This window comes from Lampris incognitus, chromosome 16 (assembly GCF_029633865.1).
Source record: "Lampris incognitus isolate fLamInc1 chromosome 16, fLamInc1.hap2, whole genome shotgun sequence".
In the NCBI taxonomy this organism is placed as follows: Eukaryota; Metazoa; Chordata; class Actinopteri; order Lampriformes; family Lampridae; genus Lampris; species Lampris incognitus.
The window spans coordinates 27,622,869-27,637,669 of NC_079226.1; the positions used below are offsets into that span (position 1 = coordinate 27,622,869).

General features: G+C 46.8%; 1 protein-coding gene across 5 annotated transcripts in view; it reads left to right on the forward strand.

Moving 5' to 3' along the window:
• The window catches only part of dph6 (diphthamine biosynthesis 6), an 87,808-nt gene that overhangs the window by 63,744 nt on the left and 9,263 nt on the right, over nt 1–14,801 (forward strand). For all 5 annotated transcript variants that reach the window (XM_056296032.1, XM_056296033.1, XM_056296034.1 and 2 more), the window contains 2 exons: nt 4,574–4,819; nt 12,857–13,250. In XM_056296032.1, the coding sequence (XP_056152007.1) occupies nt 4,574–4,819; nt 12,857–13,250 (640 nt within the window). The remainder of the gene's footprint in view (nt 1–4,573; nt 4,820–12,856; nt 13,251–14,801) is intronic.

A 14,801-nucleotide genomic window follows, 5' to 3' on the forward strand; every position in this document is an offset into this window, starting at 1 on the left:
TGGAGAAAAAAAAATCATGTAAGGGATTAAAAGTGAGCTCAAATTGGTTAGGTTTAAAATGATAAATTATGATTTACATATCAAAACAAGTTTGATGTGATACGGAAAGCGTGATGAAGATGCAGTCTAAACTTCCAGCACCGTTTTTGATCCTCCATATTTGAAGTATGTGCCATCCTTTAGATATGCCAGAGAAGTTGGGGGGGGAAAAAAATCTGAAATTTTGCAATTTTGCTTCATGGAAAAAAACAATCACAAGGGATTAAAAGTGAGCTGAAAGCATCGCTCTGATGCGATGAAGGTGCAGTCGTTTAATAACACGTGCTGTCTGCAGTGTGCATTATAATAGCACCTCTTAATATATACGGTCATCCACAGTCACACTGGTTACAACAGTGAACAGATTTTGAGACATTTCAAATGAAGCACATCACAAACGTGTGTCGCGTTGTGCTTCATTAAGTCGCCCAGTGTTTATTCCTTTAACTTGGTCGCGTGTGTCCTTGCATTAAAGGAAAAGTTACACCGTATTAATCTAGCCCGTTTTACACATTTTGTATCATCATTTTCCCAGCTAAATTATGCATGAGGTCTCAATGGGGGGAAATGTGACCATTAGCATATCTGATAGTAGTGGTGGAGGCAGTTTTCCACCTCTCTCTGTCCTTGGAACCAGGCAGGAAGACCTGACTGTTCGTCGATAGCAGGTCATTTTACCCAGGCTGGCCCCAGCTCATCCATACCGTCGCAGATCTCGGCTAATGACACCCAGACACGTCCTCGGGAACACGGGGACCCAAAGGGCTCCGGCACCGTTGTGAATAGAGCCCGGCCCTGTCTGGTCATGCCTCGCAGCTCTTTGACAAAAACGGCAATTAGAAACGCCTCACACACCCCAGCCTGTTACAAGACACCGCTAGGGCTTAAAAGTGGACACAGCCAGGCGCTCCCTGAGTGCATTTACATATATGTTACTGTCTGGAGAGAGAGAGGGAGAGAGCGAGAGAGAGAGAGAGAGGGAGAGCGAGAGAGAGAGAATGTCTTTGAGGCTGGGTGACCTTTTGACACGTCACTGAGTTTATGAAAAATTATGGTGTTTAAGCCATGAAATAAAGGTCGATAAAGCGTGAAGCCAAAACACAGCTTTAATTAATGCTACGCGGAGTGGGGCGTGCAGCGATCACCATAGTCGTCGAGCTGATAGGAAGTTGGTTTGGATTAGAGGAACCTTTGGGAAAATAAGGTCACAGATGAAGCTTGTGTCAAAGTCAATTGGTACTGCAGAACTCTGATCCAGGATGTTTCTCTCTTTTCTTTTTTTTTTTTTTGATTTCCCCCCCCCCTTTTTTTTCTTCCCAATTGTCAATTGTACCTGTCCAATTACCCCATTCTTCCGAGCTGTACCGGTCGCTGCTCCACCCACTCTGCCGATCCGGGGAGGGCTGTAGACTACCACATGCCTCCTCCGATACATGTGGAGTCGCCGGCCGCTTTTCACCTGACAGTGAGGAGTTTCGCCAGGAGGACGTAGCGCGTGGGAGGATCACACCATTCCCCCCAGTTCCCCTTCACCCCGAGCAGGCGCCCCGACCGACCAGAGGAGGCGCTAGTGCAGCGATCAGGACACATACCCACATCCGGCTTCCCACCTGCAGACACGGCCAGTTGTGTCTGTAGGGATGCCCAACCAAGCTGGAGGTAACACGGGAATTTGAACCGGCGATCCCTGTGTTGGTAGGCAACAGAATAGACTCCTACGCTACCCGGATGCCCCAGGGATGTATTTCTAAATCAGCCACCGAAAAGTACTAGATAATATGCGGGATACCGTTTAAGCGCAGATTAACTTTAATCCTTCTAGCAATTCTCAGATATAATTTAAGGCAGCGGAAAAGAAATAAACAAGTCAACAAGAACATGTCTTAGCATTGATATACCATGAATATTTTAATACAGTGTGTCCTGTCTTCTCTCTGTGGGCCGTTTAGACCGCTACGGCCAACATTTGAAAAATACTTAGCTTGTTATGGAAAGTTTAATGTCATATGCAATTGTTTGACCCTTATGAATATTAAAGGATCCCATCTCTGCCCTATTAAAAATGCATGTGGCATTGTGGTTGTTGATCACGTTTAGAACACCCATGCAAATTGGACTGTCTTCGCTGTCAAGGCCTAAGATGAATAATGTAGTTGTGTTGTATATTCAGGGACACACCATTGACAGTCAATTAACAAGTTTGATTGGTGTGCGGACTCATTCTTTTGAACCGTTAATTTTATGTAAATAATATTCGCTCTCCCTACTCTGCGGCCTCTCCCCCCCATCCTTGTGCAGGTTCACCACAAAAAGATCTCTCCCCACCTCCACCTCCACCACCACCCCAGACTCCTATCCCACCTCCCACTAAGAGTAACCAGAGTGGGATCCTTAATTATTGATCGTCACACACCTGCTTGGTAGAAGCTAGGGGAGTCTTTAACAGTCAAGGGACCTTTGTGCTTTCCCCCTTTTGATATTCAAATCAACAAATGCCGGTCCTCCTTTTTGAATTCGAAATGGAGAAGGGTCTTTTTCACGGGGGACCGACTTGTTAAGAGATCCTGGCCACCCATCCAATCTGATGGAGCCCCTCTCTGTTGGAGTAGATATGATGGCATTTGATGGCTCATAAATGGAATGCCAATGACAATTTGTTGTTGACATGCGACGAGCTGGCTTTTATGTCAGCCAGACGGAGCTGTATGGCAAGCGCCCCGGCAGATTGTGCTTGCAGGTAAATGATCCGGGGATTGATCCAACCATTTGAAAAAGAAGGAGCCCCCACCACCACGTCTCATCCCCCCAACCTGCCGCCTTCACTTTCTCTCCCTCCTTCCCTTCTTCCTCTTTATCCTCCCCCTTCTCGTCTCACGCACTGTCCCGGTAATTTGGAGCCGCAGAGGCAGAATCTTGAAGATTCATCAAAGTTGACAAGGGAAGCCAGGAGCTGGGGATCATGGAAAAACCATCTGATTATGGAAATGGCCGTGACCATGTCCCCCCTCTAGCAAAGTAGTTGTGCAGCATCTTGTTCTGTTAGTATCCCATAAAAGACAGCTTTGCTACATTTCAGGAAGGAGAATATTTTTTTTCTCTTCTTCTTCTTCTTCTTTGGACAAACATGCATACCTCTGTTAACATGGGCTTTAGTTTGACAGTTACCCAGACTTCCTTCCAAGTTAGAAGAGATGTTTTTGAAGTAAAGAGGAGGGGGAGTTTGGGTTGGGGGGGTGCTAAGTCTTTAGCAATACCTCTGGTCCATTTTAACCCTGGTAATCTGACTGAAACACGATACCCGTGGATGTGCCTTTGCTAATCGGCTAAGGACCTTGTCTCGGGCCATGTATCAATTGATTTAGGTTCCCTTGATCCTCCCTGGAGGTCTGCAACCACTCAGACTTCAGGGTCCCTGCATAAGCCACCAATTAACACATGTCACCCGCAGCTGTTTGCATTGACCAGGCTAGCATCCACTATGAAGGCTTCTCAACCTCAAACGCAGGTGACCTCACAGGGTCTCCCAAGGCCTGACCTCCATAATGCCACCGTTCATCCCTACTCATCTCTTCTGCATTAAACAGATAGATTTTTTTTCCCCACTTCCATCATTTAGTTTAGGAAGTTTGGTTCTAGCGTAGGCATTTGTAGAGTTAATTGTCATGTGGCTAATTTCACTCGTGGATGACTGAACCACTGCTGGCATTTTACTCTGGCACACTACACCTGCTTATTTTAGTGGTGTTAAATTAGCATTGTCGGTGAGAACACACCACAGAAATGTTAAAGAGAGATGGAACCTGCTAATTGATGCACCGCTATCCAAACATACACTGTTAATTGATGTTAATTTGATTATTGCACCTCATAGATTAGTATTTTGTACTTTTTGCCAGCTCATTTTGGAATTTGATCACTTATTACTTCCACCTACTTTAATACTGTAATGACAACCCTGTTTGTCATGCCCTTAGTGAAAACAAACGTCTCTATTAAAACAAAAGTCTCTATTCTCGAGTTTGGAATTCACCCATTGATATTTTAAGTACCCAGAAACATATAACAATACAGACCAGAAAGTGCTATTTATTTTTCAAATTGTTTTTCATTTTTAATGGGTTTTTTTTTTTTTTTTTTGTCCTAGCCCAACATGGTGTGTCTGTGTTCGGGTAGGGGTGAGGGGAGTTGCAGACAGTTTTGAAATGAAATAAATTAGTTAATATTGAACTACACCGCGTTCTCACTGGCCATTTGTTCATTGGTGGGATGATTGCATTTATCATGTTGGACATCACTGTCAAGCTCCTGCAGTGTTGCCCCAATGGTAACCAATTCTGTGGGAGGCTGTAATTCAGTTTCAAGCGATGGATTGATTTGGAGGAGGATATTTACTTATTTCTGTGTGTGTGTGTGTCTGTGTGTGTGTGTGTGTCTTAGCGCGAACATGAAGCATGAAGTTATCTCCAACCCTTGCCTCTTTGCTCTTACCAAAACAAGGTTGATATTTATGCTTCACAATTCTTCTCTTCTCCAGGTGGATGAGTCGGTGTTCTGTGCAGGACAAATTGCTTTGGTTCCCTGTACCATGCAGTTGGTGAAGGCTGGCACCAGGAGCCAGGCCCACATGTCCATCAGCCATGTGAAGAAGGTCCTGGAAGCTGTGATCAGCGGCCTGACGTTGGCTCACGTTCTCCAGGCCCATTGCTACATCACCAAACGCCAAGACATCCCTATTGTCAGGGCAGCCTGGGAGGCCATGCTCAGGCCTGCACAAGAAAAGGTCAGCAACTGCAGAGCTGATATCTCTGGATTTTGAAAATATTTTTCAACCAAGTTACTTTTGGCTTTTTTCCCCTTTTTTTCTCCCCAATTGTACTTGGCCAATTACGCCACTCTTCCGAGCCATCCCGGTCGCTGCTCCACCCCCTCTGCCAATCCGGGGAGGGCTGCGGACTACCACATGCCTCCTCTGATACATGTGGAGTTGCCAGCTACTTCTTTTCACCCGACAGTGAGGAGTGTCACCAGGGGGACATATTGCGTGGGAGGATCACGTTATTCCCCCCAGTTCCCCCTCCCCCCTGAACAGGCACCCCGACTGACCAGAGGAGGTGCTAGTGTAGTGACCAGGACACATACCCACATCCAGTTTCCCACCCGTAGACACAGCCAATTGTGTCTGTAGAGATGCCCGACCAAGCCAGAGGTAACACGGGGATTCAAACGGGTGATCCTCGTGTTGGTAGGCAACGGAATAGACCGCCATGCCACCCAGACGCCCCTAACTAAGTTATTTCTACCGCTGAAGCGGAAGAGATTGTGCCTGGCTGTTTTATTATACATTCGCAGGAAACGTTGATGACACGTAATCTGTGAAAAATTACAACCACATAGCTGTGAACAGGTATATAATTTATCTCACAACAATGTCAACTGTTGATGAAAAAGGAAGAGAAGAGGGCCTCGATAGGTATACAAGCTAGTCAGAAAAGCCTCTCAGAATTTCATGAGGGCTAAGCACAGTTTTAAAATGAGCTAAAGTTCCTCACCTCCTGCTCTGAGACGGCAGCCGCTGTGGCTGATATTTACCAGTGAGTACGCTCATGAAAAGTTGATGATGTGGGAAACGCTGGTGTCTTTGATAATATGGAGCCTGGCACAGAAGCAGATGTCTTCCTCAGAGCCTCCCTAATCCTTTGTCCCCACACACCATTTTGGAGCTCCAAAACCCTGTTCAACTCTCAGCAGCTTACCCTCCCACACACACACACACATACGCACACACTCACACACACACACACACAAAGCCCACCCCCCGACCCTTCTTTCCTGCCACCTCCCTCCATCCTTCCCTCCATTCATCTCCCTAGCCAATATCCTTGCTCCATACGGTTATTAGGGGCACGATGCTCCCCTGCCAGTCCTGCTCCTCCTGCAGTAATCTGTCTTGCCAGGGGAATATGGGCCATGAGAGAGAGGAGCCCACCTCCAGCATGTGGCACTGTACTGTGGTGAGAGATTTGGGAGTGTACAGTCGACTTCATGGCAACTGCACTTCCAAACTTCTCCGCCATACAGTCACACAGTTTGATTCTATATGTAGGATTTAATATCAGCGAACTATGCAATTATTCTTTTTTTTTTCTCCCTTTTTCTCCCAATCGTATCCGACGAATTACCCCACTCTTCTGAGCCATCCCAGTTGCTGCTCCACCCCCTTTGCTGATCAGCGGAGGGCTTCAGACTACCACATGCCTCCTCCAATACATGTGGAGTCGCCAGCCGCTTCTTTTCACCTGACAGTGAGGAGTTTCACCAGGGGGACGTAGCGCGTGGAAGGATCATGCTATCCCCCGCGTACCCCCTGCACCCTGAACAGGCGCCCCGACTGACTAGAGAAGGCGCTAGTGCAGCGACCAGGACACATACCCACATCTGGCTTCCCACCCACACAAACAGCCAATTGTGTCTGTAGGGACACCCGACCAAGCCGGATGTATCATGAGGATTCACACTGGCGATCCCCATGTTGGTAGGCAACGGAATAGACCGGTACGCTACCCAGACGCTCCCTATACAATCATTCTTGTGAAAAAACATTCCCGGATATTTATTGCTCAATATCAAAGGAAGAGAAAGGTTGCATCCTCTAAAACGTTGCTGTTTGGTAAGTTAATGGCTTCATGTGGTCAACTACTTCACAAACAATGATTTTGTCAAATAAGGGTTCACATTTTCCAAATGGTAAATATTTCACTTTGCAAAAAGCTCTCTCTAGAATAACTCCTGTTTTTGTTTTGTTTTTGTTTTTTGGCAATTGAAATGGGATTTATTTGTTGATATAATATTTAATTCAATGTCCCCCTGTTATAAATTACCATGGGATAAGGGTCAGGGGAAATTAGCATGAAGATTTGACCCTGTGAGCCGCCAGCAGAAGAAGAACCTACTGGGAGAGGAGTTCACTCAATGCAGCTCAGAGGTGGCACGAGATGGTCAACATTATTCATCTGTTGCACTTCAATGAGCCATGCTGCAGCAAATCAAAATATTCATTCCCTGGACCCCAAGTTGCCAGCAGGAGACTGCCAGGCAGTAAAGCTCCTCTGATTGACAGCTCTGGGTGTGTCCCCGTTGGGCTGTAAACAGGTGAGCTAACCTGGTGTCATCCTTCAAGAAGAGAGCGGGCTTTGGTGGTGGGTTACTAACCTGACCTCCAACTCTCTCTGTCTGTGAGGTTCAGCTATTGGGTCAGAGTCCCCAGCTTGTCTCTTTCCCATCCCTCTTTTTCTTTCCAGGCTCTCTCCCTCGCTCTTGAGAGCAGATGGAGAAAGGGGCAGTGGGGGCGAAATGGGGAGGGAGGGGATATGCTGGGGGTCTCTTATTTCATCTCAGGCCTGGTGAAACACTCTCTCCCCTGGGTGGGGATCACAAAAAGCGCCGGTGCTCATTTGAAGTAAGCGTAATGAGAATATTTAACTCGGGTCAAACGCAGATAACATAGCTCCCACAGAGAGGGGGAGTAAGTTAGACTCGCCACTCCATCTGGCTCATAAATCCCCAACAAAATGAATGATCTTGTGTTGCTGACTCCCCGACAGAATCCAAACCAAGTGATGCCTTCAGACTTACAGGGACAATTCTGAGTACGGTCAAATCTGATTTTTTTGGGGGGTCAATATGCTATGTTCAGAATGGTTAATGCAAACATTCAGTTTAACTTTCCACTGAATCATTAACCTATAGTTTACTGAGCCAAAAAAAAAACAAACCTTACTATTTTTTTATTAAAAAATAGTCATAATTTCAAATTATTCCTTTATACATGACCTCTTTGTGTGTTCTAAATGAAACCACAGGGTCCCAGCAGTTTTTTCATACAAGTTATACACTCTTCTTCTGCAAAACTGTGTGCAACCCCGGATGTTGTGCACATTTTGTGCGAGTTGCATTCTCAAATAAAATGATTTAAGACTTTCCACCTGGGTGTCCGGGTAGTGGGGCAGTCTGTTCCGTTGCCTACCAACATGGGGATCGCCAGTTCGAATCCTCGTGTTACCTCCGGCTTGGTCGGGCGTCCCTACAGACACAATTGGCCGTGTCTGCGGGTGGGAAGCCGGATGTGGGTATGTATCCAGGTCATTGCACTAGCGCCTCCTCTGGTCGGTGGGGGCGCCTGTTCAAGGGGGAGGGGAGAACTGGGGGAAATAGCGTGATTCTCCCACATGCTATGTCCCCCTGGTGAAACTCCTCACTGTCAGGTGAAAAGAAGAGGCTGGCAGACTACCACATGTATTGGAGGAAGCATGTGGTAGTCTGCAGCCCTCCCCAGATCAGCAGAGGGGGGTGGAGCACATATCGGGACGGCTCAGAAGACTGGGGTAATTGGACAGGTACAATTGGGGAGACAAAAAAAGGGGGGGGGGTCCAAAAGAAAAAAAAATTCCATCTGAGATCTACACAAAAACACTAAATATTATTTCTTCAAACTGATCATTTAATTCTTTGAAAAAACTGAACAGCAAAGAGTTCAAAGCTGCAGACTTAATATATAGGGTGTAGTTATGGGCTCTGGATATTTTCCTGTTCAAATTTGTCTTAGTTCTGCCTTTGTGTAAACAAAGCCGATATTCTGTCCCCGTGACAAAGAATTTAGAATGGATTTATAAATTTGTTGAAGTTTGAAAAGAAAAAGGTCACGCCTCCCACTTTTTCATATGAACATACATATAGGATGGATTTAACATACATATAGGATGGACTTACAGCGCTCTTCCGGGTAGAAGACCAATGAGGCGTATGTCTCTCTGATGGGAACACCAGTGCCTGCCATGTGTCCGTGAAGCCACGGGCCCATGTTGTTGTTTTGCGTTGACGATTTCTCTAATCAGGTGGATGAGGAAGCTTGCAGGGTTAATTGGGAGCATACTGGAGTCTCCGCAAGTGTGAAATCGTATCTATGGTGCACTGAACTGTGAGGTCAGTCTGTGTTTGTGTGACATGGTAACAGAAAGTGTGTTGTGTGTGTGTGTGTGTGGGGGGGGGGGCTGATGAGTAGGGAGGTGTTCGCGTGATAAGTCAATAATTGTTAAACAGCCTCCGCTCTCTCTAGAAGTGACAGGTCTTGAAAATATGTCAACAGCTATTGTTTGTTTGCCAGTGATTTTCTTGTTATCGAGCAGGCTTTAACACGTTAGATTTATGATTTTGCAGTCCACTGGAAAAGAAAGGAAAATGTTCATGTCATACATGGTGTGGCATTTTGGCTATATGGGTAAGACTGAAACTACAAGTAATTAGTACTTGGATTTTTTTTTCCACTGCATGCAGTGATAAGCCTTTGTTTGCACTGCACTGTACTGTTCTGCAGCTCAAACGTTTTACGTCCTACTACCACTTGACTCATTACATCGGTTCCTCTCATCCCTCCTGTAAGTCTCCTCATGACCTTAAAACTCCTGCCTGACCCATCCCCCTGTAGTGGAGCATGCAACAGACATGGCATTGTGTGTCTCTTTTGCACAAATGGTTTGGACTAGCCACAGAGCAGAATCTCAGAGAGCGAGCGAGAGACTGCAGAGAGAAAGAGAGAGAGACCGCGGAGAGAGAGCGAGGGGGAAAAAAAATGGGAAGGGATATTATTGGGACTGGCGGCACTCAGCACTGAGCCACAGAGCCACATGCTGAAGGCGTCCCGCTGGGCAGGAAATGTTGGGGAACTGGCTAAGCGGCTCGGCCCCATCAGCTCCCTGCTGTTCCCCGCCTTTACACCACTTCCTTATTACCGTGTTTACCGTTCAGCTTTCACGCCTCTCGGCCCTCAGACCAGCCGCACACTCCAGGAGCGTGGGGGGGCAAGAAAAAGGGAGCGAGGGAGGGAGGAAAGGATAGGAAAGAAAAACAAACATAAAGAGAAGCAGGTCACACCCTGTCGGTGCAGGGAGCTGAGCACAGCAGATCCAGACTTCATGGTTATACCTACCGGATGGAGGGAGCAGTAGGAGAGTAGCTGCACCCCCGGAGACTGGAGTAGAATGAAGTAATTAGATGGATTGCATTAAGTAACTGCTGAAGAGCTGGACAGGGCCCTCTATGCATGCACACAGACCAAAAGAGCGAGACATACACACACACACACACACACACACACACACACACACAAAGCTAAATGCACACCTACACTTAGGCTCACCCTCCAACCTCCCAACTTGCCACTCCAGCACTCAGCTCTCCCATACATCAAGATTTGTCACGTCTTTATTTTATTGCATTAACTTAATAAATGATTTCTGGTGGGGGAGGGATGTCAACCTGTCTGAGTGTTCTCCCTCTCGCTGTCCTGGCTGGGCACCACATGGAAGTGGAGCTCTGACCAGAGACAAGTCTAATACATACACATTTGCTTACACAGATACACACATAAAAGCAAACACATACACGACTGCACGCACGCTTTTAGCCCATTTAGCTCTAGCACTAAACAAATGGTGCCATTAATGCACCAGATTAATCAGATACAGGCATCCGGGTAGCATATTGGTCTTTTCTGTTGCCTGCCAACACAGGGATCCCGGTTCGAATCCCCGTGTTACCTCTGGCTTGATCGGGCGTCCCTACAGACACAATTGGCCGTGTCTGCGGGTGGGACGTGGGTATGTGTCCTGGTCGCTGCACTAGCGCCTCCTTTGGTCGGTCGGGGCGCCTGTTCGGGGGGGAGAGGGAACTAGGGGGAACAGTGTGATCCTCCCATGCGCTACGCCCCCCTGGTGAAACTCCTCACTGTCAAGTGAAAAGAAGCAGCTGGAGACTCCACATGTATCGGAGGAGGCATGTGGTAGTCTGCAGCCCTCCCCAGATCAGCAGAGGGGATGGAGCAGCGACCGGGACAGCTCGGAAGAGTGGGGTAATTGGCCGGATACAATTGGGGAAAAAAGGGGGGGGGGGGGTCCACAAAAAAAAATGGAGAAAAGAAATAGAGTCTGCCCTAACCATCTCAGACAAGTCTAAGGAATAATCACCAACTCTACAACAACTTTAAACCCCAACCAGCAGTCGGGATAGGGTCTCTGGCAGACTCCACACTTTGGGGTGGTTGGTTGGGTGTAATAATTCATCACCGAAGGCCTCCAGGGCGGCCTTTTGGCCTGACTGAGCAAGCGCCCGACCAACCTCACCCACCCTGTCACTTTTCTTTACACTTGCCACCCTCTGTTCGCCGGGCAATCACTATTGACAAGTGCAGGAGCTGTTCCCCTTAGGAGAATCCCCAGCCCGGCCCAGAAGTGCTAATTTAACATTTATTGAAGCAGAGGGTGTGTACGTGTGCTGTCACTCTGCACAACTTGCCAACAGGTCCGTGCTGACATGGCTGTTGTCCTCCACTCTTCTAGTTGTTCTTACTGATCACTTAAAGGCTCTCTGCAAAATTAGCAGAGCATAGAAATCTTAATCTCACCCCCACCACCCTTGTTTTTTTTCTCCAATGTTTCTCACTATCCAAGGCGAGAGCTTAGCTGTTGATAAACAATTTGGCCTTTGCTAAAGTTTAATCTGAAGGTAAGTGCCACCTGGGCGAAGCTGGCGGATTGGGTCACGACAGGTTCGTCCGTCCAAGGGACAAAGAGGCCGCCGTCTGCTCTTGTCAGTGATTGCCTCTTCTTTCTTTTTTTTTTTGTTAGTGAATTTCAAAATAAAGTGTATGTAACCTGTTATTATTCTGCACTTACGAAGTGGGGTGTAAGTGGATGAAAATTGATCCAGCAAATTGAAAAGGGGGTTAAGTGTTTTTGCCCTATCGACTCCAGCCGAAATGACGGTTGTATAAAACACTCATTTGTCTCCCATTAGCAGATGAAGCCACAGCCAAGTATTATTAGAGGGCCACATTGTAGAGCTGCTGCAAGACATTTTGTTACTGATAATGGCACACAGTCCAGAGGAGGGAGGAAAAAAAAAAAAAAGAAGCTAGATGAAATCAAGGCAGTTTTCCACTAAATGTGTTTGGTGAAATGGCGTGGGACTGTCACAACACGCCAAGAATGATCTTCTAAGAAAGGTGAAAAGCCATCTATGGTAGGGGCTGTCATGTTAGTAGATGTAGCTCAAACTGAAAAAGCATTTTGTGCATTTTGTTTATAGCCCAGTGTGTTCTTGTCAAATTGTATGCACCCTATTATTATCACGAGTCGCCATGCAATCTCATGGTAATTGATGTGCTGTCAGTCTTGCGAGAGAAAAAACCCATCTTGGTGGAATAGGTTACCATTTCTGTCATGTCCACTACAAAAATGTTTTATGTTAATGGAATTTTCTGGGTGGCATGGTGGTGCAGTGGATAACGCCATCACCTCACAGCAAGAAGGTCCTGGGTTCAAACCCTGGAGTTGTTCAACCTTGGGGGGGTCATCCCAGGTCATCCTCTGTGTGGAGTTTGCATGTTCTCCCCGTGTCTGCATGGGTTTCCTCCCGGTGCTCCGGTTTCCTCCCACAGTGCAAAGACACGTAGATCAGGTGAATAGGCCATACAAAATTGTCCCTAGGTGTGAATGTGTCGGCCCTGTGATGGACTGGCGGCTTGTCCAGGGTGTCTTCCCACCTGCCGCCCAATGACTGCTGGGATAGGCTCCAGCATCACGTGACCTGAATACAGATAAGTGGCTTGGATAATGGATGGATGGATGGATGGAATGGTTTTTATTATCAGAGAGCCCAGCAGGTATCACAGCAGGAAACCTATACATTTGATTGCAGTGTGCGCCACAACAGAGTGCACATTTTGCCAACCTGTTGATTTGAATACCATCTGTTCATGTTGCAGGACTTGGTTGTAGAGCCTGAATTCCAACAAGGTCCATTAGTGGTCTCTGTGGTACCTGCCTTACCCAGGGGAGCAGCTGTCGAGGTTCATGTCACTGCTGTCCAAGATGACCCCAGTGAAAGGACATCCTGTCGCACAACTACAAAGGTGGCTTTTGGGTTGATAGAATGCCTCGGCGTAGTTTCCAGTGATAACCAGAGTGCCACACTCTCTCTTTTCCTGGCCCACTCCGTACCGGGCTCTGGCCAGGAAGTCTTCAATGGGGAGGATGTTCTGCAAAAGGTGGGTGCTGCGTTCCACAATGCCATGAAGAAGATGGGTGCTGGGCTGTCGCCACTGTGTGCCAGAGTGTTCTACAAATATGCCGACCCACTGGCAGGGCAGATCATTACAGGTCAGTAAAACTCTGAAGACACTGTCCAAAGTTTTTGCTGTCAAACCTATGGTTTGTCCTATTAAAGCAAAGCTAACGTGCTTTTCAACCACATCTCTATACTTTTCTTGTAGGGATAGCGTTCCATTAGCAGCTATGATACTGAGCAGTCTTCTGTTTGTCTCTGAGTTTGCTGCTGAAATTGTGCATTGGCAGACAGACACTCCATGAATGTGAAAAATTCAGCCCTCCCTGGTTTGCCACTACCTGTGGTTGCCTACATTGAAATAGGATGTATCATTTATATAAGAACATGTGAATAACAAGGTTAAATACAGCTGTTGTACTAATTGCCATGTATAGACAGTGATTCACAAATTGCTGGTGGACACTCTCCTACACAATTTTGGTGGCATTTCAGAAATACACAGAAGACTGCTTAGTACTATGGCTGTGAGCAAATTGGACTGGGAACATAATTCGGCCTTGGCAGGGGGCATCCGGGTAGCATAGTGGTCTATTCCATTGCCTACCAACACGAGGATCACTGGATCACATCCCCGTGTTACCTCCGGCTTGGTCGGGCGTCCCTACAGACACAATTGGCCATGTCTGCGGGTGGGAAGCCAGATTTGGGTATGTGTCCTGGTTGCTTCACTAACGCCTCCTGTGGTCGGTCGGGGCGCCTGTTTGGGGGGGAAGGGGAACTGGGGGGAATAGCGTGATCCTCCCTCGTGCTACGTCCTCCTGGAGAAACTCCTCACTGTCAGGTGAAAAGAAGCAGCTGGCGACTCCACATGTATCGGAGGAAGCATGTGGTAGTCTGCACCCTTCCCAGATTGGCAGAGGGGGTGGAGCAGTGACCGGCACAGCTCGGAAAGAGTGGGGTAATTGGCTGGATACAACTGGGGAGAAAGGGGAGAAAAAAAATTCGGCCCTGGCAATTTTCATTTTGACCGGCCCCCTTTTTCCCCAACATACACACTTAGGAGTTGCATAAACCAATATCAGGCTATTTATAGCATATAGGCTAAGCAATAGGTATCAAGATGGCAACCTAACAACAGGTTTACTTACAGGATTTCATAAAATAATGTAGTAAATACATTGCTAAGAAATAGCCTAGAGGAAAAGTCAGCACACTTAGGATTTTATTCATTTGACAATGGGCAACCCGACTCTGCTGCACAGTCCGTAACTGAAAATAAAACAAATATGACATAATCATATGTCATGAATGTAGTCTATGACAAAATGCAATGCTGTCATCGTGAAACAAAATAGCCTAACTCAATTTTCACACTGGACAAAAGCTTTGCTTAATGTAGGCCCAGCCGAATGATGGTTCTGGAAATGTGTCTGAAATTAGACATTAATAAACGGCTCTCTATTTATATTAATTCATCCGACATTATGTTTGCAGCTGATCTGATGCTCACACATCAGGTTTAACAGTCAGGATTTCATGCTACCGACACTATTTTAACAGGTTCATTCACTGCTGTTGTCAGGCTGTGACAAGCAGCATGCCTGCACCCTATTGGAGCAGACCCAGAGTGATTTATCATCTGA